The 27,138-nt window shown below is 41.1% G+C and overlaps 1 protein-coding gene across 6 annotated transcripts; it reads left to right on the forward strand.

Annotated features, from left to right (window-relative positions):
* The first annotated feature begins 1,984 nt into the window (after window positions 1-1,984).
* Window positions 1,985-27,135, forward strand: fbxo30a (F-box protein 30a). Of its 6 annotated transcripts, XM_043681205.1 has the most exons (5): window positions 2,185-2,269; window positions 5,022-5,146; window positions 10,616-12,755; window positions 13,552-13,630; window positions 24,123-24,287. In XM_043681205.1, coding segments are annotated over exons 2-5 (2,256 nt in total). In that variant the 5' UTR covers window positions 2,185-2,269; window positions 5,022-5,144; the 3' UTR covers window positions 24,158-24,287. The 6 variants fall into 6 exon arrangements, with proteins under 6 accessions (XP_043537159.1, XP_043537140.1, XP_043537115.1 ...); XM_043681180.1 differs by lacking the exon at window positions 13,552-13,630 and having other exon boundaries at window positions 24,123-27,135; XM_043681214.1 differs by lacking the exon at window positions 13,552-13,630 and having other exon boundaries at window positions 10,616-12,750.
* Window positions 27,136-27,138: the final 3 nt, after the last annotated feature.

Raw genomic sequence — 27,138 nt, forward strand, 5'->3', positions numbered from 1 at the left:
GAACTCTACTAAGTTGGTAAAGCACGATCTCCCCCGCACAAAACCATGTTGCCTATCATTGATATGCCCATTCCTTTCCAAATATAAATAGATTTTATCCCTCAGTACTTTTTTCCAGCAACTTTCCCACCACTGATGTCAGGCTCACTGGTCTGTAGTTACCTGGAATATTCCTACTACCCAGGGGGACAAAATGAGCAACCCTCTAGTCCTCCAGCACTTCACCTGCATTTAAGGATGCTACAAAGATATCTATCAGGGCCCTAGCTATTTCCACTCTCGTCTCCCTCAGCAAACTCAGATATATCCCATCCAGTGCTGAATTTTCTGCCAATTTTGTACGTCTCCTCTTTGGATTGAACACTATTCCTAATTTCTTCTGCAAGCCATGATTGAGCCACTTTTCCCCTTATTCTTGCACCAGACTGGATAAATAAATGTTGGAATTCATGCAACTGTTGTTGAAATATTACCATTGCCTATCCACCATCAATCTCTTTAGTAAGGTTCTCCAATCCATCATTGCCAATTAGCACCTTGTACTCTCACAGATTCAGGACTGTATTTTCCAATTTTACTACTTCACTCTCCATATTAACGAAGAATTCTAACATATTATGTTTGCCTTTTCCCAAGAAACAAAAAGGGTGGTGCTGGAAAAGCACAGCAGGTTAGGCAGCATCCGAGGAGCAGGGGAAATCGATGTTTCAGGCATAAGCCCTTCAACAGAAATGTGGAGAGGAAAGGGGCTGGGCCTGGGGGCAAGGTAGGTGGAAAGGTGATAGATGGATGCAGGTGTAGGGTAATTGTGATAGGTTGGTGGGGAGGGTGGAGAGGATAGGTGGGAAGGAAGCTGGACAGGTAGGATAGGTCAAGCAGGCAGTGTTGAGTTGGAGGGTTGGATCTAGGATGAGGTCAGAGGTGGGGGATGGGGGCAGGGGAGATTTAGTGAAACTAATGAAGTCGATGTTGATGCCATATAGTTGAAGGGTCCCAAGGCCTTGTGGCAAAGAAAGCGTTTGGTACATTTGCCTTTACTGGTCAGTGCACTGAGTATTAGAATTAGGAGATAATGTTGCAGTTGTACAGAACATTGGTTAGGCCACTTTTGGAATACTGTGTTCAACTCTGGTCTCCCTTCTATAGGAAAGATGTTGTGAAACTTGAAAGAGTTCAGAAAAGATTTACAAGGATGTTGCCAGCTTGGAGGGGTTGAGCTATACAGAGAGGCTAATAGGCAGGTGCCCTTTTTCCCTGGAGCATGAAACCTTATAGAAGTTTATAAAATCATGATGGGCGCAGGTAGAGTGAATAGCCAAGGCCTTTTCCCCAGGGTAGGGGAGTCCAAAATTTAGAGGGTTTAGGGTGAGGGGAAGATTTAAAAGAGACCTAAGGGACAGAATTTTCATGCAGAGGCTGGTGCGTTTATGGAGTGAGCTGCCAGAGGGATTGGTGGCGCTGGTACTATTACAACATTTAAAAGGCATCAGATGGACTTATGAATAGAGGGATATGGGCCAAACACTGGCAGATAGGGCTAAATTAATTTGGGATATCTGGTTGGACCAAAGGGTCTGTTTCCACCTCTATGACCCTAACAGCCTGTTCCCTAGTTGGTTCCTCAACATATTGAGTTAGAGACAAAAAAAATTGCAGAAGGCTTACACCCAAAACATTCACTGCTCTAACCCCTGATGCTGCCTGGCTTGTTGTGTTCTTCCAGCCTCCTGCTTGTCTTCTCAACATATTGGTCTAAAAAAACCCATCATCTTACACTGCTGAAAGTCCTGCTCCACAACACCACTGCTTGTCTAAATGTAAATTAAAATCACCCCTTTTCTTCTATTTCATTTTTTTTGTAGTCCTGACAATATCACCAAATGTATGTCAAGATCCAGCTGGGGACCAATGTAATTTTCATCACATAAGAATACACACTACGAAATACAGGGTATTCCCACCTGACTTGAACTCACTACTTCTTCCTTTGCCTCCTCTTCCACTGCTACACTTCACCACGTTCTGTCTCTACTCCAGCCGCAGCCGTCCGGCTCCTCTCTCTATCTCTGACCCCGCCTACTCACGTCATTGGCCACGCCCCTCAGGTTACCATCGGCTCCACCTCCAACAGTCCCGCCTTCTCCCATCGCCCCGCCTTCTCCCATCGCCCCGCCCGCGTGGCCGTGCCCGCCCCTATCTTGGGGCGGGGTTTGTGGTCGGGCTCGGCTTCAGGCGGCGGTGCTGGTGAAGTTAGTGTCTGCTGTCTCGGGTGAGTGCAGGTAGAAGCCGTGGCTCTGGTACGACGCTGCCTAATTAACTGGCCGGGTCCTTGTCTGGTTGTAGGCCCACAGCGGGGTCGGCCCGGTTACTGTCAGGCGCTTCTCAGGCCGCCCTGGCGGCCTGCCACTGGGCCTGACGCTGCTCTTTAAAATGAGGCCAAAGCGGCCCCAGCCCCCTGCCCCCCCCCCCGGGGAGGGGAGGCTTGGACCCACCGAAGTCCCCTCACAGAGCTCAATCCACCGCGCGAACAGAGGCCTAGGCCCCAGGAAATAACGGAAGGTGTCTCGATCAGCTCCACGGCGAGGGGAGCGAAATCTGCGGGTGGGAAAAAAAACCCTTTCCGGGGCCGATCATTAAATAGAGGCGGAGAGTTATTGGATATTTTTATGGGTGGACATTAAGGATGGGCTTTAGATGGGTGAAGGGTTTAAGCAGAAAGGTGAGGCTCTGGAGTGTCGAATGGGAAGGGTCTTTGGTGGAGGGGAGGTTTAATGAGACGTGAAAGATCTTGGGTTAAATTGGGTGGGAAGAGTCTGGGGGTTATAAAGGATGAGAAAGATCTTTGGGTGACTTTAATGAGATGGAAAGGGTTTGTGGAGTGGTTTTAATGAGCTGTGAAGAATTTTGACATTTATTTGGAATGTGAAGGGTCTGGAGGAGGTGTTAATCTGAATGGCGAGGGCCTTTTGGGCATTAAATGGGGTGAAAAGGATCTTGGCTTAAATGGGATGGGAAGGCTGGGGGTTATTGGGATGTGACTTGGATGGTTAAATGGGATGGAATGGTTTTGGGTGTATATGGCAATGGAAGGGTCTTGGTAGGTTTAAATGGAATGTGAAGGATCTTGGAATTAATGACAATGGAAGGGTCTTGGGTTAAATGGAGTGAGGAGAGTCGGGGGGTTAAATGAGATGGGTTAAATTAGATGTGCAGAAGGAATTTTGATACTGTTGGGGAGGGTCTGAAGGGACTTTAGTTGGGGTAAAGACATATTGTGGGTGATTTGTGGCTGACAATGTAAGTTTATCAATGAGGTGATTTTTTGAGGTATGGAGTGAGCATCATGTGGATTAGTCTGTTGGTTTGGTATTGTGATGGTTCTTAAAGGGAGTGGATATCACAAGGTTTATGATAGGATTTGTTCACACTGTGTGATTTAATAGTGATGATCTGATTAAAATGTGTATCAGCCTTAAGGGGCTTGACTGTATTGAAGTTGAAAGATTGCTTCATCTCGCTGCGGAGTCTGGCGCACTGGGCATAGTCAGCAATTTGGCCTTTTGGCCAGAGATATGGAAAATGTTTTTGACTTGGAAGCCTGTGAATATTTGGAATTCTGTACCCAGAGGACTATTATTAGTCAAGTCATGTAATAATTCAAAGCTGAAATGTGTAGAGCCTTTGAACTTTCAGATAATTGAAAGACAAGGGGATGGGTGGTAGTGTGAAGTTAAGTTAGCAGATCAATTTGTTCTGAGTTGCAAAGCAGGCTCATGGGCAAGTATTCCTCCTATTATAGAGTCATAGAGATGTACAGCATGGAAACAGACCCTTCGGTCCAATCGTCCATGCCGACCAGATATCCCAACCCAATCTAGTCCCACCTGCCAGCACCCGGCCCATATCCCTCCAAACCCTCTCTATTCATATACACATCCAAATGCATCAAGAGTAGGTCAAGTTTTGAACTTCTTCTGATCTTGATACCTTGAAGATTAGATAGGATGTTAGTGTGGGGTTTATGAAGGTTATTTGAGAGTTATAATAGGATTGTTTGAAAGGATGATTGATAGAAGATGTACAAAAGGATGAAGGGCAAAATTATTTATCATATTATGTGAAGGCTGTAATGTATGTGGTGAGAGTATAGGATAAGCTGTCTTCTATAAGTCAACATGGTTAGCTGTGCAATATGTATCGTCTGTGTGTAGGCAGTTATCATTCATTCAGTCAATATCCATAAATCCTGGTATGCAATCAACGAAAGAGATTAAGGGGGAAGGCACGTTAGTAATGGCTTTAAGATAGGGCAGTAAATATATTCTTGCCAATTCAGTCTTTTCCATAGAATGAATACGGTTACAACTTTAAGTATTCTGCAGGAATGGGAAGGTGACAGGAGGATGGTTAAGCAAGTTGTATGGGAAGCATTAGAAGTTTTGCTCTCTGATATTTTATCGATGCAGAGGGATTCCTACATTAGTCTGAATTTCTGGCCTTCAGAAATGTGCTCCTCTCTTCCAGTATCTAATTATATGGCACCATTAAAATGAGTCTGTTTGTGATTGACCTGCTTTGACACTTCTGGGTAGCCACCAGAGTGTGTGTGTGTGTTGGGGAGGAGGAGGGTGCACGAGATTGGTGGTGGAGGAAGGGTGATTGAGAGAATCCTCCTTGAAGTAATTGACACTTGGCTTTTGCTATCCTTTTGATAGTGAATTGAAACATTTGATGTGATAAGGCCAACTGTGCAGCATGAAGCTGCTATATTTCCATAGCCAAGTGAACATGCATATTGTACTCGAAGCAAATTCTGCTGAACTCAATCTCAACTGTTTTCTGGAAAGATAGGAAAGGATAATAAACTAAGTGACATGCTCCTTTTTATAGTTTGATTCATTTGCTGTCGATATAATCATTCCAGGCAACTGCTAACCAGTTTCCTTGAAATGAATGTTGAGTTTCCAGCTCAATGTGTATATTCTGCCTTAAACCCCTTGTTCAAAATTTGATGTCCTAAGGGATGAAGAAATTTTACCACCTTTGCTCTTGATTTTGACTCCCGAGAAGCAGATGGGTCGTGACTTCAACACCTTTCTGTGCTGGGACCAGTTGACTACTTTCTTCCTCAGCTGCAGACATCCATGTAAGTTGGGTTTGACATGAATTGTTTAACATTCCTGGGTCATCCTTCCTGAGGAACCTGGAGTGGTGGAACAGAGCTTCAGCTTGAAATGTACTGAGACCTGTGAAATTTCTAGTTTGCCTGTCTGATGGTTGTTGATGAGCAAACTGTGATTTTCTTTATTGAGCATGCAAGTTTCCCTTGTTTTAAGGGAAACTCATACAACTCAGCCCACAATCTAGCAGAAAGTGAGTGTACTATTTAGCTGATGATTATTAGTAATGGTTAAACATAGCACTGAATGAGTATTTCCAAACTATGTAAATTGATACTGTATCACTGAACATTGCATGAGAATATTTTGAGTCATGGGAATTTTTTTGAGTAAATAGAGTTTTAAATAGACAGTAATTTTTGTAAGAAAGATTATTTGTCTCTAGGAGTAGAATTGTTGTCACTATTGTTTTTAGACGACATTATATTGCAATGCTCACAGCCTATAAATGAGGAACTGCTGCAGCTTTATATGGAGGATGTATAATTTGCGCAAGAGTATTATACACAATTTGTCTATGGAGATTTTATGAACTATAAGTAATAATTGAGTTTTAGTATACAAAAAAGTCAGCAGTAAATGAAGGTGACTTTTGTTTAAGAATCTGATTACATGAGTCATGGTGAAAGCAGGGTTCAGGGGTGTGGTCAAGTCTTATCTTCATTGAGCTCCCTTTTTGACATTATCCAGGTTTGGAGTAGTAAGTTTATATTATGAAAGTTCTTTTCAAAAGAGACATTTTCCAATTTCCAAAATATTTAATTGAACTTTGAGTGCCAAATAGCCAAAGAAGGGAAGATTAAATCCCATAAGCAGCAATACAAAGATTGGCAGCATGCTTATAGACCAGCTGTCATCTCATTGACTGAATGTGAAGTGTTGTCTCTTAAAACTTTTGACTAGTTAGCCCAGTTTATACTGTGACTTTTCCTTGTGACATTGATATTGTAGAAATATTCACAAATTGACATTGTAATAGGTTAATCCTTAAACACTGGAATTGAGATGACATTAATGGAATCATGAGTATTGTTTTCAGCCAGCTCAGTCTCCTGATGCAAGTAACTACTTTTATTTATACAGTACCTTTTTAATGTGAAAATTTCTCATGTCTTTGGTAGTTAGGCAAAGTTTGATGCTTAAACAAAAACAGGAATGGCAGAGCCTAAGAAGATAAACCAGCATTAACATCTTGAGTCCGGTGACACTTCTTCAGAACCCTTTTATTAAACAAAGGACAGTAGATGCTGGAAATCTGAAACAAAAGCTGGAGAAGCTTAGTAGGCAGCATTTATGGAGAGATATCTGAATTAACACTTTGAGTCCATCTATCTTCTCTCCATAGATGCTGACTGCCTGCTGAGTTTCTCCAGTAATTTCTGTTTATGTTTCAGAATCTTTTTTTTTTGTTTCCGATCCCCAGTATCCGCAATTCTTCGTTTTAATGAAAATTGTTCTGAAGAAGGGTCACTGGAGTCAAAAATGTTAACACTGTGTTTTCTTTTCACAGATGTTGCCAGGCTTGTAAAGTTTCTTGAAAAGTTTTAATACTATTTCAAAGAGTTTGATCTTAAGGAGCATTTTAATGGACAAAAGTGAGCTGAAGAGGTTTAGGGAGGTAATTTGAAAGCTTGGTGCATAGGCATCTGCAGTTACAGTTATCAGTGGAATTATGGAAATTGGGCATGTGCAAGAGACCAGAATTGGGAGAAAATGCAGAGTTCTTGGTCAGTAGTTGGTTATGACAGTTATTCAGGAGATGCAGACAAGTCATTGCCAGCGTTTAGTGATATCTCCATTCACATCTGTAGGGAAACAGAAAGCAGGATATAGGCTAGAAATAAAAACAAAAAGTTCTGAAGAATCTTAGCAGGTTTAACAACGGTAATGGAAAAAAAACAGAGGTCGTATACATAATTACTTCACAATTACTCTGAGTGTTGGGAATAATATATTAGCATGGATAAATGACTGGCTAACCAATTAGAAACAGTTGGGGTAAGCATCTGGATGGGTACATGAATAGGAAGGGTTTGAAGGGATATGGTCAAATGCTGGCAAATGAGACTAGATTCATTTTAGAATATCTGGTCAGCATGGACGAGTTGGACTGAAGGGTCTGTTTCCGTGCTGTATATCTCGATGTCTCTAAGTGGCTAATTTTCACATTGGAAAGCTAATTAATGGAGTGCCACATGGATCAGTGCTTCAACTATTTTCAACCTAGGTTAATGGTTTGGATGAAGAGACAGTGTATTGAGACCGAATTTACTGCTGATGCAAAGGTAGGCAGGAAAGCAAATTGTTTGAAGGACACAGTCTACAAAGGGATGTGTTTTGGGAAAAAATAGGCAGAGGGAGATCAAATGTGAGTTGTCTGCTTAGGTGAGAAGAATAGAAAAGTAGATTATTATTTAACTAGAAAGAACCTGCGGAATTCAGCAGTACAGTGTGTTCTGGACCTCGTACATCAGTCAGAAAATAGCAAATAAGCAAGACAAGTGGCATATTGGCTTTAAATGAAAGGGGAAAGAAGGTAAAAATAATCTTACCACAGTGGTACAGGACATTGTTGAAACCGTACCTAGCATATTATGTTCACTGACTTCATTATTTAAGGTGGGAATTGGAAATGGTTCAGAGAAGATTAGATTAGATTACTTAGTGTGGAAACAGGCCCTTCGGCCCAACAAGTCCACACTGACCCGCTGAAGCGCACCCACCCAGACCCATTCCCCTACATTTACCCCTGCCCCTAACACTACGGACAATTTAGCATGGTCAATTCACCTAACCTGCACATTTTTGGATTGTGGGAGGAAACTGGAGCACCCGGAGGAAACCCACGCAGACACGGGGAGAACGTGCAAACTCCACACAGAGTTTCCTGAGGCGGGAATTGAACCCGGGTCTCTGGTGCTGTGAGGTAGCAGTGCTAACCACTGTGCCACCGTGCCGCGCACTAGGATGATTCACGGATGAAGAATTTACCTTGAGGAAAAATTCAGCCTATACTCTATTGATTTTAGAAGAATAACATGATCTTGTTGAGATAGTCATATAGATGTACAGCATGGAAATAGACCCTTCACTCCAACTCGTCCAGATATCCCAACACAATCTAGTCCCACTTGCCAGCACCTGGCCCATATTGCTCCAAACCCTTCCTAAACATATACCCATCCAAATGCCTTTTAAATGTTGTAATTGTGCTGGCCTCCACCAATTTGTCCGGCAGCTCATTCTATACACGCACTACTCTGTGTGAACAAGTTGCCCCTTGGGCCTCTTTTATATCTTTCGCTCTCGCCCTAAACCTATGCCCTCTAGTTCTGGACACCCTCACCCCGGCGAAAAGACCTTGTCTATTTACCCTATCCATGTCCCTCATGATTTTATAAACCTCTCAGGTCACTGCTCAGCCTCCGTCACTCCAGGGAAAACGGCTCCGGCCTATTCAACCTTTCCCTATGACTCAAATCCTCCACCCAGGCAACATCCTTGTAAATCTTTTCTGAACCCTTTCAAATTTCACAACATCCTTCTGATAGGAAGGAGACCTGAATTGCACGCAATATTCCAACAGTGGCCTAAGCAATGTCCTGTACAGCTGGAACATGATTTCCCAATTCCCATACTCAGTACTTTGACCAATAAAGGAAAGCATACCAAACGCCGCTTTCACTACCCTATCTACCTGCGACTCATAAGGGTAGTTTATAAAAGAGTGTTTTCTGTTGTCGAGGAATCTAGAACTCTAGAGCAAAATTTCAGAATCAGGGTCCTCTCATTTAAGGTGAAGACAAATGGGTAATTGTCTCATAGATTGTTAATTAATCTTTGGAATTGTGTACCCTGAGAGTAGTGGAGACTGGGTCATTGAACATTCAAGGCAGTGTTAGACAGGATTTTGATTTACAAAGTTGAGGATAATGGGCTGGCAGGCAGTGAAGTTAAAGCCACGGTCAGCAGTGACGATCTTATTGAATGGTGAAACTGGCTTAATGTGTCACATGGCCCACTTCTGTGTTTTTATGTTCTTAGTGGAAATCCTTGATTTCTATCCAAGGTTAATCATTAGTGCTTTTCTTTTTTGCCCTTGAAGGCTAACAGCCCTGGCTGTTATTTTTGGACACTGTGAGAACAGGGAATTCTGTCTTCAGGATACTGGAGTTCCAGTCGAGGCCAGTGGTGCTCAAACCGTATTAGGATGTAGAGTGGGGCCCCACCAAGGCATTGCCTGCGAGACATGGCTAGCAGTGTAGTGGAGGGAAAGAGGTGGGAAAGCAAATGAGACTGCAAGGAAAAAGAAGTTGTTGGCAGATGGAGAGAGAATACTGGGCATGAGGAACAGGACAATGCAAAATAATAGCATGAACAAGAGAATATAAGGGGAGGAAATTAAATGCTTAATGAAGAGAAGTGGTAAGCCAAAAGCATGGAGGAAGGGAAGAGTGTAGACTTGTTTTTAAACTTGCACAGATTGACTTTATTTTAAATGAAAAACTACTGGTTGCACGGCTTATCAAGGGGCTAGTTGCAGTGAAGACGTAGGATGATTTGTAAGGAAGTGTTAAGGATCAGTAGAGAATAGTTTTGCCTCTGGACGGGGTGGTTGGTGGGATGTCCAGAACAAGGCAGCATAACTTATAAATTTGAACACGTCCCTCGAGGGAGATGTCAGGAAACGCTTTCGTACAAAGGATTGTGCAAATCTGATAAACACTGCCCTGTACCAACCCCTGCCCAAAAAGAAGGGAATAGCTACTGAACCTCCAAGTGTAGCTGGGATGAGTGCTTCAGGTCAAAATTTCCAAACTTTTTTTTGTTAGCAAAGGTATTAAGGTTTCTGGAACTAAGGCAGGTAGAGTTAAGGTACAGATGACCCATGACCCTTGAACCAATAGACTTGAGTAGGGGTTGCCATTCTATTTGTATTGCCCTAAAGTCTCCGGGAATTGTAATTTGAAGCTTGAAGGCATTGCACAGTGACTCTGAGGTCTTTTGGGGGGAGTGGGAGGGGTGGTGGTTGTGGGAGGGAGGTGAGAAGCGGGGTGGTGGCGTTTGGGATGGGAGGAGAGGATGTGATAAACATTACTTCCTTTCCTGTTGCTGGGAAGGTGAGTGTATGGGCTTGAGACAATTACTATCACAGTGGGCAGAGGAAAGTGCTTGATCAGAAGTGACAGTGTTTGGCTCCATGGTCTGAATGGTATCCGGTTTATCTAAGATAGGCTTGACAGGTTGAATAGCATCCTTGTGTTCCTTTGACAGGCTTCAGCTTTGACTGGCCTCCAGTTCCAGTATCAAGGGCTGAGTAGCCTTTGCCTTTTCCTGTGTAACAGGCTCAAAGATCAGGTCCTGGGTATCTACTGAAATTGTTCTAATGATGCTGATGTATACTGTAATATTATTAATTGAACTTCTTTCCCCAGGACTGAAAAGGCCATAATGGAGCAGCATTTGCACTGCTTGAACTGTGTGAGCCGGCGTTGCATGGTTAGGCCAGAGATGAATGTGTCATGTGACTTGATTGGCTGCCCTCTGGTATGTGGAGCTGTCTTTCACTCATGCAAAGTGGGTGAACATCGCCTACTGTGCCCTCTTGAGCGAGTGCCATGTTTAAATAGTGCGTTTGGATGCCCATTCATCATTGCACGGAACAAGATTAGCGAACATCTGGAGGTTTGTCCTGCCAGTGTGGTATGCTGCACAATGGAGTGGAATCGTTGGCCCGTGAGCTATGCTGACCGCAAATCCTATGAAAGTTTAAGCAAAGATGGTGATGGAGTAGAGCAGTTGGACTTGGCTTTAGCTCTTCAGGATCAGCGGATGCTTCTTGAATCACTCAAAGTTGTGACCACTGCCTCGAACTCAGCTCCCAAGCAGTTCAAAAATGAGGAACAGATCCCAGAGACTATGGAAGCACTGGATGAGCCCCCCTCTAGCAATTTGCTGTCAGTGAACGAAGAAGCTTACACTGAACTGTACCGAGCCACAGTTGAAACAACTAGGACTTTAGCGGTGGCCCTTGACCTCTTGAACAATGCTACAAAAGATGGGGAGCTCTCAAATGGGAGTCTATCTGAGGAGCGATCTGAAAGGAATGGAGGTATCCAGATTGTCGGGGAGGACGCACCAAAATCACCGTACTTTGCAGAGATCAATGATGATCCCTGCAAGAGCACAACAGAAGGAGGAGCAGTTGGTGGTGCACACTGTGAATCTGTAGCTTATGATCCGCCTTGGAGGGATTGGAACTTGTGTGTGGAGGAAAATGGATTTCATGAATTATCTGGCATGGTGACTGAAGCAAATGATGGCACGGATGGATGTATTCAGCTAAAAACAAGTGCCTTATGTAACGGTTTTCACAAAGCAGATGTGAATGCCTACACCCTGGGTCAGGAGGGAATGGAGTCGTACAATTGTGATCAGCAAGCAGAAGAGATAATGAATGGTTCTTGCCATGAAAATGACATAGATTGTGATGGAAATTCTTCGGAACCTGATCACTTCTTACCTGTGTTTGCACAGCTACTTACTGTGGAAAGTTTGTTACATCCAGACAGTTTTCAGGAGGACTGCTTGCCTTCTGATCCCTGTGGAGTGAGAAAGTTAGTCAACAGATCTGCTGAGCGGCAAGCACTGAAGAAAATTGCCACTTTCAAACTGTTAGAAGGTCACAATGGGCGCAGGCCATATCTTGGGGATTTGAATTGGTATAGGAAGAAAACGGAAAGCAAAGCAGTTGACACATCAGATCTGGAAGTTGATGATGACCCTCTGGAATTACAGGGAATTGATTTGATCACAGCTGCTTTATTGTTCTGTTTGGGGGACTCTCCCAGCGGTAGAGGGATCTCAGACAGCCGGAGTGTTGATGGAAACCGTGTTGATTTGGGCACACAGACTTTCTCCTTCCCAGCAGCCATATTAGCCACCAATACTACAGTCGGAGAGATAGCCTCCGCATCTGCTTGCGACCACGCAAATCCTCAACTATCGAACCCGAGTCCTTTCCACACACTTGGGCTGGACCTGGTCTTGGAGTGTGTGACCAGATATCAAACAAAGCAACGCTCCATGTTCACTTTTGTATGTGGTCAGTTTTTCAGGAGAGACGAGTTTCCTTCTCACTTTAAGAATGTGCACGGGGACATTCATGCTGGCCTCAATGGGTGGTTGGAACATCGATGCCCTTTGGCCTATTATGGCTGTACCTATTCTCAGAGGCGGTTCTGCCCTTCTGCCCAGGGTTCAAAAGTTATTCACGATCGCCATCTCAAGTCTTTTGGAATCCAGCCATGTGTTCCGGCCATGTTGTTAGGAACCCATGAGAGTCGGTTGTCCAGCACAGGAATGGCTGCTGACCAACTGAGCAAACTGCCCTTTGAGATTTTGCAGCACATTGCTGGATTTCTAGATGGGTTCAGCTTGTCTCAGCTCTCGGAAGTGTCACATTTAATGAGGGATGTATGCAGCAGTTTGTTGCAGGTTCGGGGAATGGTCATCCTGCTTTGGGAAAAAATTCAAGACCTTCATGGAAAGGCCTCTTGGAAAACAAAAGGCAAGGTTTGTGTTTTTCTTTTATTAAGTTTGATTTACTTTTGTATAAGAATTAAGAAACAGTATTGTTTTGATCTCCGTAGAGACTGTTAAGTTTAGAGTACTTTGCATACCCTGTTAACCACATCATTCCGCAAAATTGTTTTTAATGAAATTTTACTGTACGAGGTAAACACCACTAGATATGCACTTTGTTAGTTAATTATTTGTACTTTAAAAATAAAACACAACAGCGGGTACGTTGGACCAAAACCCAACTGAACATTTTCATTTCTGCGCTGACGGCAACTCTCCCACCTGGTCAACAAGTCTTTGGCTATTCATTAGATTCTTGAAGATTATCTTAAGTCCAAATTCAAACTTTCCTGCATTTGTTTTAAGAGACCTGGGACGTTTACCTATTTCACAATGGCTCAATGGGCAATTCATTTCTAATCACTGGTTTCTAATTACTCTAAAGGCGGGATGCTAGGAAGCTCAGAGGAACAAAGGGGTCTTGAGCTGATTGGAATCCGCAGATCCCTAAAGGTGGCAGGACAGGATCTATGATAGCTAACCTATACAGACACTTGCCTATAATCGTATCACAGATTACAAGAGCAGGAAGGTTATGTTGAAGCTGTATAGAACTTTGGTTAGGCCACAGCTGGAGGACTGTGTGCAGTGTGGTCACTACAGTTAGAGGAAGGATGTGATCGCACTGGAGGAGGTACAGAAGAGATTCAGCAGGATGTTGCCTGTGATAGAGCTGTTCCTCTATGAAGAGAATCTGGATAAGCTCTGGTTTGTTTCTTTAAAGCAGAGAAGTCTGAGAGGAGACCTGACTGAAGTGCACAAGATTAAGAGGGGTATGGACTGGGTACATAGAAAGCAGTTGAAGGGTGAGTAATGAAAGGTATAATTTTAATGTGATAAGCAGGAGGTTTAGAGGTATTTTGGGCATTTTCTTTTCAGCCAATGGGTGATGGGAATCTGGAATGCATACTTGGGAGAATAGTTGAGCTGGGAAACCTCATACTTCTAAAAAGTACCTGGATGAGTACTTGAATGTCATAGCATTTGACCCACAGCCTTGAATATTATGTGGGATCATGTAAGCTTAGTAGTTTTTGACAATGCAAATCTGATGGACTGAAGAGCCTTTTCTGTATTGTACAACTCTATGATAACCTCCTGGGCCACATCTATTCTATAGCTTTTAGCGCATTTCTCTAGTTGCCTGATTTAGTTGATTCAATCTATGATGATGATGATTGTAACATCTGAAAACACAGGGAAGAAGACGTGCTAAAGAGAATTGCTGTTAATATGCAGCCTGGTTTCACTCCATTTCTAATTGGGAATGGATCAGACACCTTGCTATCCTCCATGACCTCCACAAAGAAACAGTCATGGAACTTTCAAACCATTGCATTGGATTTTTCCAGGCAATTGAATGTCTCCATTAGCTTCTAAAAATCTCTTGGCTAATTGTCAAAAGTCTTGATCATGTCAGTATACGTGATGTAGAGTTCTATGTTCCAAGCTTGGCGTTTCTCCTGGAACTCTCTAACTTTAAGCACTGTCTGTGATTCCTTGGCCTTTTCTGAAACTGCACATTAAATTACAACACATCCTTATTGAGTGGTTCAAGAGGATCTTTGTGAAAATTTCCTGGTGGTGAAGAGGCATGAGGCTCCTCCATAGTTGTTGCAAAATTGCCTTCCTTTTCACTTGTATAGCTGGGCAACATAGCCATCTTTGTAATCATGCAGGGTGCCACAAAGACTGAAAGAATTCAGTGAACATTTTGACACCAAAGAAGAATTTGTATTTGTTTATAATGGTGTGTAAGAGTTATCAAAGAGAGCATTGATAGTAACCCATTTGATTGCTTTATTGATGGACCAAGGCTGATTGAAAATATGGATAAAGTGCTTTTCCCCTCTTTTCATTGGCTATTTCTGAGAGCTGTGTTGATTTGTAGAATACACGAAATGACATCCCATATAGGTTACGGATTGCAATGTAGTGATGAAAGATGAAGTGTATTGACTGATGAAAGTTTGGTCATTTTGCCCTGAATTCATCCCAACAAATGAGCCCCCACTGATGGTAGCACACAGACATGACCGAAAATCTGATTACAGAGCCACATAATGCAGTTAAATGACCAAGACGTTCTTTTGGGCAAATAACACAAGACAGGTGTCAGCCTTGTCATTATGACAGTGTGTATAGTTAGACAGCTCCAGGAGAAATGGCAAGGGCATCACAAGCCTCTTACAGTATGCTTGTTGATCTGCCAAAGCTCTTTGACTCAGTCAGCCATGAAGGTAATGGAGCGATTTGGTTGCCTTGGAAAATTCCTTCCAATGGTTTGACACTACACACATGATATTCCTGCATGTGTCGTAGATGGTGGTGAGTTTTCTGATCCATTCCCAATCATTAATAGAGTCAAACAGGGCTGCATGCTGTAATAAACTCTCTTCAGAATCCACTCCCCCGCCCCTCCGCATCCCCATGATGTCTGGTGCTAGAATCGCCATCATAGAATACATCAAAATCAGTTATAACATGGACAGGAAGCTGCTCAATATAAGATGATTCATGGCAAAGATCAAGGTCTCCAAAGGCAAACGTCGCAACTTCCTGCTAGCCAATGACTGCACTAGCTGCCAGTTCAGAACTGGAATTGCAACATAGCATGGAGTTTTCAGCAATGCATATGACAACTTTGACCTTTACATCTGCTTACTTTGTGCTGATCTTATGTGCTAGTCTGTGTCAGAAGTGCCCTATTATTGCCTTTACGGCTACCCTCTGCTGTAGTTGCTGATAATGTAAATCATTTGAAGAGGGAGTTGAACAAGTGTTTTAGGGTTAGGAATTTAAAGGATTACAGCAAAAAGGAGTGGATAAGGGCTCCATTTTCCCTTATCTGTGATCTAAGTTTCTATGTATATTGTGATTCTTATGAAAAAATATTTGAATTAGGTTTTTGGGATACTGGTCCATTTTCAGAGTTGTTTCAGATTGAGTTTACATCAGGATTGTTACAAGAATTATGAGATTAACTTAAAATTAATGCACAATATATTTAATACTTTGTTTTTTTTAAAAAAAAAATCAGTGTAAGCCCGCATAAGAGGGCGGAGGAGTGGGAAGTGGAGGAGATGCACTGGATAGCATCGTCAACCACATCTGAGGGGAAATTGCGGTCTTTGAAGAAGGACCTTAACCTCCTTCCACCTATTGCATTCCCAACGCCCCTCCCCCAAGTCCCTCTTCCCTACCTTTTATCGTGGCCTTCTTGGCACACCCCCCTTATTCCTGAAGAAGGGCTTATGCCCGAAACATCGATTCTCCTGCTCCTTTGCTGCCTGACCTGCTGCGCTTTCCAGCAACACACTTTTCAGCTCTGATCTCCAGCATCTGCAGTCCTCACTTTCTCCTAGCATAAGAGTAGTGCTGTTTTTGGATGCTCCAGTGTGCAATTGTTTTTAATTTGATACCTGCAGCATTATTGTTAAAGTGATGATATCTGGCTGTTTAAAAATGAATACCAGGATCATTCTTTAATAAATAATTAGTTGACAGGCCAAATGGCATATTACCTGCTATCATATTTGTCCAGGCTCTTGGCTGGAGCATTCCAAAACTAATTAATCTTCAGCTATGCTGCCCATCTCTCTCACTTGTGGCAAAATAAACTTGAAATTAACAGAATAAAACTAAATAATGCTAAAGAGTGCTAATTGCTTGCAGTAATTTTGAGAAGAGGCTGCAGATATAAGCCTTGATCCCAATGAGTTACCTTGTGCCAGCTAATTAGAATTTTTATTTTGGAAATGGATTATGGAATATTTGTTTATAATCAGTTTATAGCTTGCAAATGCAAAGGTTACATGCACACGTACATATGGTCTGTTTTTATATTTATATCTTATTTATGTAAAGCAGTAAACTCTTAAAAAACATCATCACTAGTACAGTGGTCATATTTCTACCTGATTGCATCATTTAATAAATAAGTTGGTGACAATAAAAAAAATTCCTGAATATCAAATAGTATCCCTTGAGAAAAGCTCAAGATCCCTCAAAGTTTGAACCCTGCTTCCAAAGTTTTATGTGGAATCAAGTTCCACCATCTTTTTTCAGGTAGAATGTTTTGAACCCTGATAACACTGAATAGGAAAGATTTCTTCTCCTTTTCGTCCATGTCTTATGCCAATGATTATAAATCTTTAATCTCTGGTTATTGGTTCATGCCCAAGAAAGAATAGGTACTCTTGCTGGTCTTATCAAAACATCTCACCTCAATAACCTTCATTTGGTCACTTCTAGATTTTCACTGTTCTGAAGAGAGCAGTCCTAATTTCTAATTTCCCTGCAAAATTGAACTCCCTTTATGTACTGTATATCTGCCTATTTAATCATTCTGCCTGGAAACCTGATCATCACTATTTTCATGTGAGCTTCCAACTTGATTATACGCCCTATACCTGAGTCTAGATTTTAAATAAAAATTGAGAGGTTGAACCAAGATTGATTCTTGAAAGGTCACGGCAAACTGTCTTCTAATCTGCAAAATTTCCCTAGGAAGAAGAAAGTGCTGGCATATCATTGAGCCAATTTTGTAAACATACCACTATATTCCTCTTCGTTTTATGTGCTGCTCCTTAATAATTTTTCAATTGATACTTTGGTGAATGTCTTGTAATCTTTACTAATTTATTAATGTTTTTACTACTTCAAAGTTAATCAAGTTAGTCAGACACAATTTCTCTTTAATCAATGCTGATTTTCCTTTATTAACCTACCCTGAAATGGCTTCCCGTACGTTCCTCAGCAGAGATGTTAGGCTGATTTGCTTTTATCAAGAAGGAGATATATGTACCTCTTTAAGAGTGATGTAATATTGTCAACCCTCAAGTCCTTTTATACTTCTGTATCCAATGAGAATTGAAAGATTGTGACAATAACTCCGCTATTTCTATCTTTGCTTCTTTCAGCGTCCTGGGATACATTCTATCTGGATCAAACTACTTGTATATTTAAATTAGTTTAGTCTTTTTAGTACATCTGCAGCTATAATTCTTTTGTCTGTAACTTCTCTCTCTGTGTAAACTTTACATCATCTGCAGTCTTTTTGAAGACAGATGCAAAATTTTTGTTTAATACTTTAGTTATTCCCTCTGCATGTACATGAAGATTTCCGCACAGACTGGGGCTTGAATGGAGAGGAATTTAAGTGTATACAGGAAATCCTAATTATTCCATAAGTGGACTAGAGAAAGAGCAAAATGTTTCTTCCCTTGGGAAATAAGGCAGGGCTAGTAACTGGGATGTCAGTTGGGAGTGTTGGGGGGGGGGGGGGGGGCACATTAGGATAAGTGATCATAATTCTATTTTAAAATAGTGATTGGGAAAAAAGAATAGATTGGATCTAAAAATTAAAGGTCTAAATTGGAGGAAGACCAATTTTGATAGCATTAGGCAAGAACTTTCAAAGGTTGATTGAGAGGCTGTTTGCAGGTAAAGGGCAAGTGAGAGACCTTCAAAAATGAGATAATGAGGTTCAGAGATAGCATGTTCCTGTTAGTGTGAAGGGCAAAGCTGGTAGGTGTGGGGAATGCTGAATGACGAGAGAAATTGAGGCTTGGTCAAGAAAAAGGAGTAGGCATATGTCTGGTATAGACAGTTGAGTCATCCCTTGAGGAATAAACTTCGGAGGGCAAAAAGGGGACATAGCTTTGGCATATAGAGTTGAGGAGAATCCAAAGAGGTTCTACAAATACATTAAGGGTAAAAGAGAAACTAGGGAGAGAGTAGGACCCGTTTAAAGATCAACGAGGCCATCTACAAGTGGAACCACAGGAGATGGGTGAGATACTGGTGCAAGGTATCTGTTTAGTATTTACTGTGGGGAGAGACATGGAAGCTAGAGAATTTGGGAAATAAATAATGATGTCTTGAAAAGTGTCCATATTACATGTAGATAAATCTCTGGGACCCCATTAGGTGTATTCCCGAAACTTTGTGGGAAGCTAGGGAAGTGATTACCGGGCCCCTTGCTGAGATATTTATACCATCAACAGCCATGTGTGAGGTGTCAGAAGAGTGGAGGTTGGCTAATGTGCCATTATTTAAGAAAGTTGGTAAGGAAAAACCAGGGAACTGTATAGACTGGTGAGCCTGATGTCAGTAGCAGATAATTTGTTGGAAGGACAGGTTTTACATGCATTTGGAAAGGCAAGGATTAATTCGGGATAGTCAGCATGGCTTTGTGTGTGGGAAATTGTGACTCACTAACTTGATTGAATTTTTTTTTGAAGAGGCGACAAAGATGATTGAAGGCAGAACAGTAGATGTTGTCTATATGGACTTGAAGGCATTTGACAAAGCTCTGTATGGTAGACTGGTTAGCAAGGTGGAATATAGGGAGAGCTAGCCAATTGGATGCAAAATTGGCATGTAGGTAAGAGACAGGGTGGTGGTTGTGAAGGTTTGTTTTTTAGACTGAGGCTTGTGACCAGTGGTGTTCTTACTGGCAAGCAGAGTGTGGAGCAATATTGTGATTACTGCTTAGGATTCTAAAAAAATTAGATGTCAACTATGATGAGCTATTTTTACCTAATCCAGACTAATCACAGCTTTTTATCATTCACATAACTGATTTGAAAGTGAGTAGATGAGGTATGGTTAGTAAGTTTGCAGCTGACACAAATTGGTGGCAAAAGTGAGGACTGCAGGTGCTAGAGATTAGAGTCCAGATTAGAGTGGTGCTGGAAAAGCACAGCAGGTCAGGCAGCATTCGAGGAGTAGGAAAATCAATGTTTTGGGCAGGAGCCCTGATGAATGTCGATTTTTCCTGCTCATCAGATGCTGTCTGACCTGCTGTGCTTTTCCAACACCACTCTAATCTTGACAAAAATTGGTTGTGTAATGAACAGCGAAAAAAGGTATGAGTATAATGGGTGCTTGATCAGATGGACTGATGGGCCAAGGAGCGGCAGATGGAGTTCATTTAGGTAAATGTGAGGTGTTGCATTTTGGCAAGGCAAACAAGGGAAGGATTTATATAGTCGGTGGTAGGGTCCTGGGGAGTGTTACTGAACAAAGAAACCTAGGGTTCACAGTTTCTTGTAAGTGGAGTCATGGGTAGGGTGGTCAAGATGGCGTTTGGCATGTTTGCCTTATGTTGGTCATAAAATTGAATATAGGAGTTGGGATGAGGCCATTCTGGGTTACTGCATAAAATTCTGGGTTTCCCTGCTATATGGAAGATGTTGTTAAACTTGAAAGGGTTCAGAAAAGATTTACAAGGATGTTGCTAGGCTTGGAGTGTTTGAACTACAGGGAAAGATTGAATAGACTGGGAATTTCTTTCCTGGAACATTGGAGGCTGAGGGATGAGCCTTGTAGAAGTCTATAAAATCATGAGGGGCATGGTTAGGGTGAATAGCCTAGGTCTTTTTTTCCCATTGTAAAGGTGTCCGAAACTAGATGACTTGGTTTAATGTGAGAGGGGAAAGATTTAAAAGGGCCAAATTTTCACGCAGAGGATGATGTGCGCCAACTGCTGGCAACTGAGACTAGATTCATTTCGGATGTTTAGTTGGCACGGACGAGTTAGGGTCTGTTTCTGTGCTGTATCTATGACTCTATCTTGCCCTTAACCTTCCTAATTATTTTAGAACTTGCTGGATTTGCATATTCATTGCCAAAATTAAGACTAATAGTCCATTCATCCCCTCATGACTAGACCATTTATCCCCTCAAGCTTGCCCTGGTATCTAACATAGTTGGTCAAACCAGGCATCAACATTTCTTTTGTCCCAGCTCCGCTCAGCCCTCAATTTCCCAATATTTCAAAAATCTATCTTGCACCTTATTAAATACCTCCAGTAATCTAGCCTCCACAACTCTCTAGGATAGGGAATTCTAGACATTCACGACATTCTCAAAGAAATTCCTTCAATCTCATTTCAAACAGAGTGTCCTCTTATTCTGTGATTGTCCTTCAGTTCAAGATTCTCTGATGTCTCTTCTCTTTCCCCCCCACACATGCGCGCACACACACTCCATTCTTCTAAATACTAATGAATAAAGACCTAACCTATTTAGCTGTTCTTGAGAAGTCAATCCCTTCATTCCAGGGATCAGCTCAGTGAATCTCTCTTGAACAGCCTTCAATGCTAGTACACCTCTTTTGAATACAGGGGTCAAAAATCTCCAGGGATGGCCTTGCCAACACCATATATAGTTGTAACAGGACTTCCCTACTTTTAAACTCCAACCCCCCCTAATGAGAGAGTCCCAAATTCCATTTGGCTTCTTAAATTACTTAATTACCTGTTGTACCTTCATGCTAACTTTTAGTATTTTATGTACAAGAGCACCCAGATACTCCTGGATGATTTGTTTGGAATCTCTGTGTAAATACTGTATGTCTACTTGCTGGTTTAGAAGAGGAATAGTTTAAAGTGGAATCTCATGCCTGAGGGTAGTAAATTGCTAAACATTTTAAACTTCAAAACCATTTTACATTTTATTTTTCCTTTCTGCATCTTTTACCTCTGTCAATGCAATCTTTCCGTCTATTTTTCTTTCTGTACCTGCTTTGATTAGAATTTGTTTGGTTTCCTTCTATGATTCCTCTCTCTTTCTCCATCCTTAAATCTGATTTGATTAAGGAGAGAGACTGTTGGTTGAATGCAGATGTCCATTGCCACCACCATGTTGCTGTTACAATCAGGTGAGGAAAAGAGCCTGGTTTACTACTATTCCTAGGAGAAAGTGAGGACTGCAGATGCTGGAGATCAGAGTCGAGAGTGTGGTGCTGGAAAAGCACAGCAGGTCAGGCAGCATCCGAGGAGCAGGAGAATTGATGTTTCAGGTATAAGCCTGACCTGCTGTGGTTTTCTCGCACCACTCTCTCTATTCTTACTACTTTTCCTACCACCATTTCACCACAACACATTTTTGAATTTTTACAAGGGTGATTGTCAATTCATTGGTACTTTAATGCATGCACTCTTGTGAGAAGTAAGCCAAGAGGTATTCTTGAATTAAACATGTAGGAATAAGCTTTATTGTTTAAAAACTCATTCCGACTTAAAAAAATTAAGAACTGTTAACAATGTACAAATAAGACCTACTTCATATTAATGCATGCAAACACACCACACTCAGACTTCACACTGTTGGATGTTAAACTTGGCCAAGTAAGAAAAATGCAGATAAAAGCAGTAAAGTCAGTTAGAATTTACCAGTTCTCTTTATGTTTGGTTCTTAGCTGAATAACTCATTTTCTACAATAGTGTATTTTTTACTTTCATCTTCAAATCTTTCTTTAAAATTCTCTGTTTGCAATGATCTGGTTTTGTGTGTAGTTCAAGTCACAAACAAGGCTCAAATTTGAGAGCTTTTAGAGTGAGAGAGAGACGGACTTTGCATATTCTGTGACCAATTCCAAATTTAAATATTTACACAAAATATATAACAAATAATTTATCTCTCCATTTTGGATGCATATTCTAAAAGGTATAGATGACTAGCTCGTGTGTCACTTGTTTTCCTTTAGCCATTTTTTCCATAATACATAGGTTGAATGGCCTAATTTGTGCCCCTATCAAGTCTGCTTTGCCATTCAATCTCCATTCTCCCAGTTCTCCCTGTAACCTTGATCCCCTTAATACTCAAGAACCTATCTATCTCAGTCAAAAATATACTCAACGATCTGGCCTCCACAGCCTTCTGTGGCAGTGAATTCCATAGATTTGTCACTCTGTGGCTGAAGAAGTTTCTCCTTATTTCCATTCTAAAAGGTCTTCCCTTTGCTCTAAGGTTGTGCCCTTGGGTCTTAGTCTCTACTATCAACATCTTCCCAACATCTATCCAGGCCATTCAGTATTCTTTATGTTTCAATTAGATCTCCCACATATCCTTCTGTTTCATATTGTGATGATTAATTTTTTGAATGTCCCCAATTATTATTCCTGAATGATTCATCCTGGATTTTGATGAGGTTGGAAGATGTTTGGCATCTCCAAGAGATCTTTGCTTCTGTCTCACTGTGATATTATGATCATGCAATGCTGCAGATTTGTTTCAGCCATTTTAAAAGCTGTCTTTTAAAAGTACAATGTGCGGAAGCAATCAGTGAATTTGCAATTTTATATTTGATATAAGTGCATCTTTGTTATACTGTTATCTGTTAACAGCCAGCAAATTACAGAGCAAAGAATGTTTCAATTTAAAATGTGATGGAAGCATTCTAACTAATGGGCAAATTGTAACAATGCTCAACTTGCAGGATCCCACTTAATTTAGTTGGAACTTTAGGTTTGTGCAGACATTTCATATCTTCCATTTGGTGCTTTTCCTTCCAAAATGTAGCACATCGCACTTCATTGTTCTCATTTCCCAACTCTATATTGTCCTAACAATCTCAGAATATTTTTATAGGTAATGAAAACAGCTCATTACTCTTTTAAAGTAGAGTAGCAACCCTGTCAGATCTGCTGCATTGCCTGATCTTGTAGTTTCCTAACCAGTCTGAGAATAGGTCAGGCTCTCTAAACATGTACTCCAGGGAGCTTAGGACATTAAGGAGGCGAATGGTTGTTTTTTTTAAAAAAATGGCAAAACATGCCTTCCTTAGTGGCCTGTCAGACAGGTGCCCTCACCACTGCTGATGGGTAGTACAGCAACTTCATATCCTTACACACATGGCAATGCTGAGCATACTGGCAAGTTCTAGTGAAATCTGTAAAGGATCAGATTAATGTAGATAAGTTATGGATTTCCACACCTAATTATATGTACAGACTCTGGACGTTGTTGTCCAATATGCTGTGTTAACGATGGCTATCTTGTCATTCGCTTTCCTATTAATGGATATTAAGACATCACAGCTTTGCAGGATTGTTTCTTGAAGTGCACTTCTTTTCAAATGTAATGCAGTGAGCTTCTTCCTGTTCCCCATCTCCTCTTGTGATGAACTCCACTGCCTTTTTTTCCTCTTATAAAGCTCATACTCTAATAGATTGTAGGCTGATGGATTGATCTCAAAGTCTAATGGACTGTAGACTAATTGACTGCACTTTCAAGCTTATTTTCCTTTTAATGGGTCACATATTTAATCTTTGATTCTGAAGTTAAACACAAACTTGATGCTGTGGCAATCAGTGCCAGTGGTACAACTCTGCTATTGCACAGCAAATAGTTGGAAGAAATGCAAAGTATTTGTTCTCTTGCTTATTGAGTGCCTCCTTTCTCCTTCTCCTCTTCCTTCACCCCCCCCCCCCCCCCCCCCCCCCAAACAACAGCGTGCCTGTTAATTGTACAGCATTTTGTGTAATATGTGACATTTCTGTCTTACAGGCCTGGCGATTCAGCACTGCCTTCGGCACAGTTAAAGAGTGGAAGTTTGCAGACATTGCCAGCATGGCTGATCATCTAAAATACTGTCGCTACAATACAGTAGAGAGGACCGGGGAGGCTGTCCCATTGCCTTGCATGTGTGTGACACGGGAGCTTACTAAAGCGGGCCGTCCATTGCGTTCTGTCCTAAAACCAGTTCTTTAATCTGTTTGGACACTGACAATGTACTGCAAAACATTCTAATCTTAAATGTGGTCTGTCACTTTGTATATGATATATTTTGCTTTGATGTGAGATTTATTTTTGTAGTACAGTACCTGTGCAGGCATGCTCAAGGCAAAGAAAAGCGCCTTGATGACAGGCATATTGAATGGATGGATATTTTTGTGGACGAAACCTTCCCCCTATTGGAGTCTTCCATTTGTACATATAGTTTTCTTGCATGGATCTGGCCTTTATTGGAAAAAAAATGTCTAGCTTCACCCTCCATCCCTCCCCTCTTCCAACCACCCTTAGACCTAGAATAATCATATTGTGAATGTTGTAGATACAAAGAGACATTGATTGTGACAAAATCCTCATCAAAATGCGGCAATGTTCTGCCGTTACTTGGTGACTCAGAAAGATGCTCAACTTTTGTGGAATAATGAACGAGATGCTTCTTGTCTTTTTGAATCACAACTCGAGCTCACTGAGGTTAGAGGAATTATTTGTCTACGTTACATCAGTAAGCTAGCTGCTGCAAAGCAATACTATACCTCACACTCATCAAAAGCAAAAATGCCGCAATGCAGTGGATTCACACTGTACAATTTTGCCACTTTTAGCACTTTAGTTTTACAGCCTCATTTTATTAATTTGATCACCAATATTTGAAATTCATCATTGTTCACATAGTTTCTCACCCTCTCCTCTTTCCTAACTCTCTGCCTTTGTGAGTGTTACCTATGATGTTGAATGGGGAAATGAGCAACTTGCTTTGAAACTAAATCTAAGAGGGCTGTTTCAGTCTGCCAAATAAAAGGCTGTGCTTTGTGAATCCATCCACGTTACTGAACCTAAACTCTCCCCAGATGCAAGGAGCAGGTATCAGTTTGGAGGCTTAGCACTCAGTTACCAAAGCAACTTTTTACTTTTTAGTTTCACTTTTTTTAATATGGTTCGTACCTCCGACTTTAGAATGCTTTATTAAGGGAGTGATTGTGTGTGTTTTTGTTTACGCATTTAGCGCCAAAAATAGATTTGAATATCTTAGCCTTCAGCCTCGGCATTTAAAACTCTGATCGTGTAATGTGTTGATGTGATCTCACAATCAAATGTAATGCCTTTTCACCGCACTTTATTGATTTTAAAACACTGATGGAATGATATCAAGAGTGCGGGATTGTTGTGGAAAGCTAGTTTATCCAATTTTAAAGGCTTTGTTTATCAGAATATTCATGGATTCCCCTTGTGCTGTAAACAAAATACTGCTGCTAAATGTAGAAATTTGAGTCTAACTGTGTTTTCCCTTAACATGTTGTCTTAAAGTTTAAAATGAAACAGACTTTGAAGAAAATGCTGTGTAGCTTAGTGCTAACATCTTTTTACAGACCTATATAGAATATGTGCTTCAAGTTCGCACATGTTAAGACAACTATATGGGAAAACTCTGAGCTGGTCTTTAAGAACACTAATTAATTTATTTTAATTTTGAATCATTTGTAAAGTGATGTGAAATGAGAATCTGTTGGATATCAGTATGTGTTACCTGAATGTTTTTCTACTGGCTTCTCAGAAGAAAATGGTAGTATAGTTTCAACATGGAATTGGCTGGTAGTGAGATCCAAATGTAAAAATTAGGACCTGTGTTGACGCAGCAGGTGTTAAAATCAAAAATTTTATAGCACAGTAAACACAATGAAAATTATTATTCGAAATGGTGCTGCTGTGTTTGGGAGTTTCGCACTGTGCCACAGGTAAATGTTTGATTCCCATTTATTTGAGGTGTGGAGGGGTAATGTTTCTGGAACATCATAGACGCCAGAAATAAAAAAAAGGCCGGTGTCAGTTTGCTTGCTCTTGGTTCTAGGTGTCTAGGATCTAGGTATCTACCCAGTGACTGCCCTTGGCTCTGGGTATCTAATCAACTGGTGCCCTTGGGTTTGGGTTCTAACTGGTAGTTGTCCTGGCTTCTGAATGTCTAAGCAGCTGGCATCTTTGGCTGTGCACTCAAATCAATGGCAGTTCCTGGCTGTGGGCATGGAACCAGTGGGATGCTTTATACTGAATGTTTAACCTGTCAGAAGAAGAAAGCAGAAAAAAATGCTAAAAATGCAAAGCATTTAAGTCCAGAAAGCAATGCAACAGAATGCATAGTTTAAAGTTGTGCACTTGTGTATTTGTTTTAATTTGTGTGGAGATATCTACATGTCAATTAAATGTTGCATTTATTACAACTTCATTAAACTCTATATTCAATATGAATGCATTTTGTTGCTGCAACTTCAAATATACATTCTCAGTTCCACTGAAGATCATTTGATCTCTTCCCCCATTTCTGCAGTTGCTTCATTTACCAATAAATGTGTCATTTGGTTCCAATAGTTTTTATTATGCTCCAGGAATGAAACTTTGCTTCACTAACAGAGTTCATATTCATTACCATTCACTTAAACATTACACTGGTCTACTCCTATCTAATTATTACATTTAGTTAGTATTTTTTTAATCTTGTCAGAAACGTGTATTTTCTGCTTTCAAATATGAGAATTAAAGGCAATGAAAGATTGCATAAAATTCTCTGAAACCACAATGAAGATCAAAGGAGTCTCTACATTAACGTAAAAAAAGTAGATTTCTCTTTTCAACACTGAGGTTCAGTTATGCAGGAGTTTGTGTTGGGAGGACCTCTTCCCCACTCTACTGGTCTTTCAATGATGCACGATATTGAGCTTTTGTACTAAATGTTTGATTTCATTTTAAACTACAAGAATTCTAATAAAGAACTTGTCATTTTTATTAACTACTGAAAGAC

Source organism: Chiloscyllium plagiosum, chromosome 3 (genome assembly GCF_004010195.1).
Source record: "Chiloscyllium plagiosum isolate BGI_BamShark_2017 chromosome 3, ASM401019v2, whole genome shotgun sequence".
Taxonomy (NCBI): Eukaryota; Metazoa; Chordata; class Chondrichthyes; order Orectolobiformes; family Hemiscylliidae; genus Chiloscyllium; species Chiloscyllium plagiosum.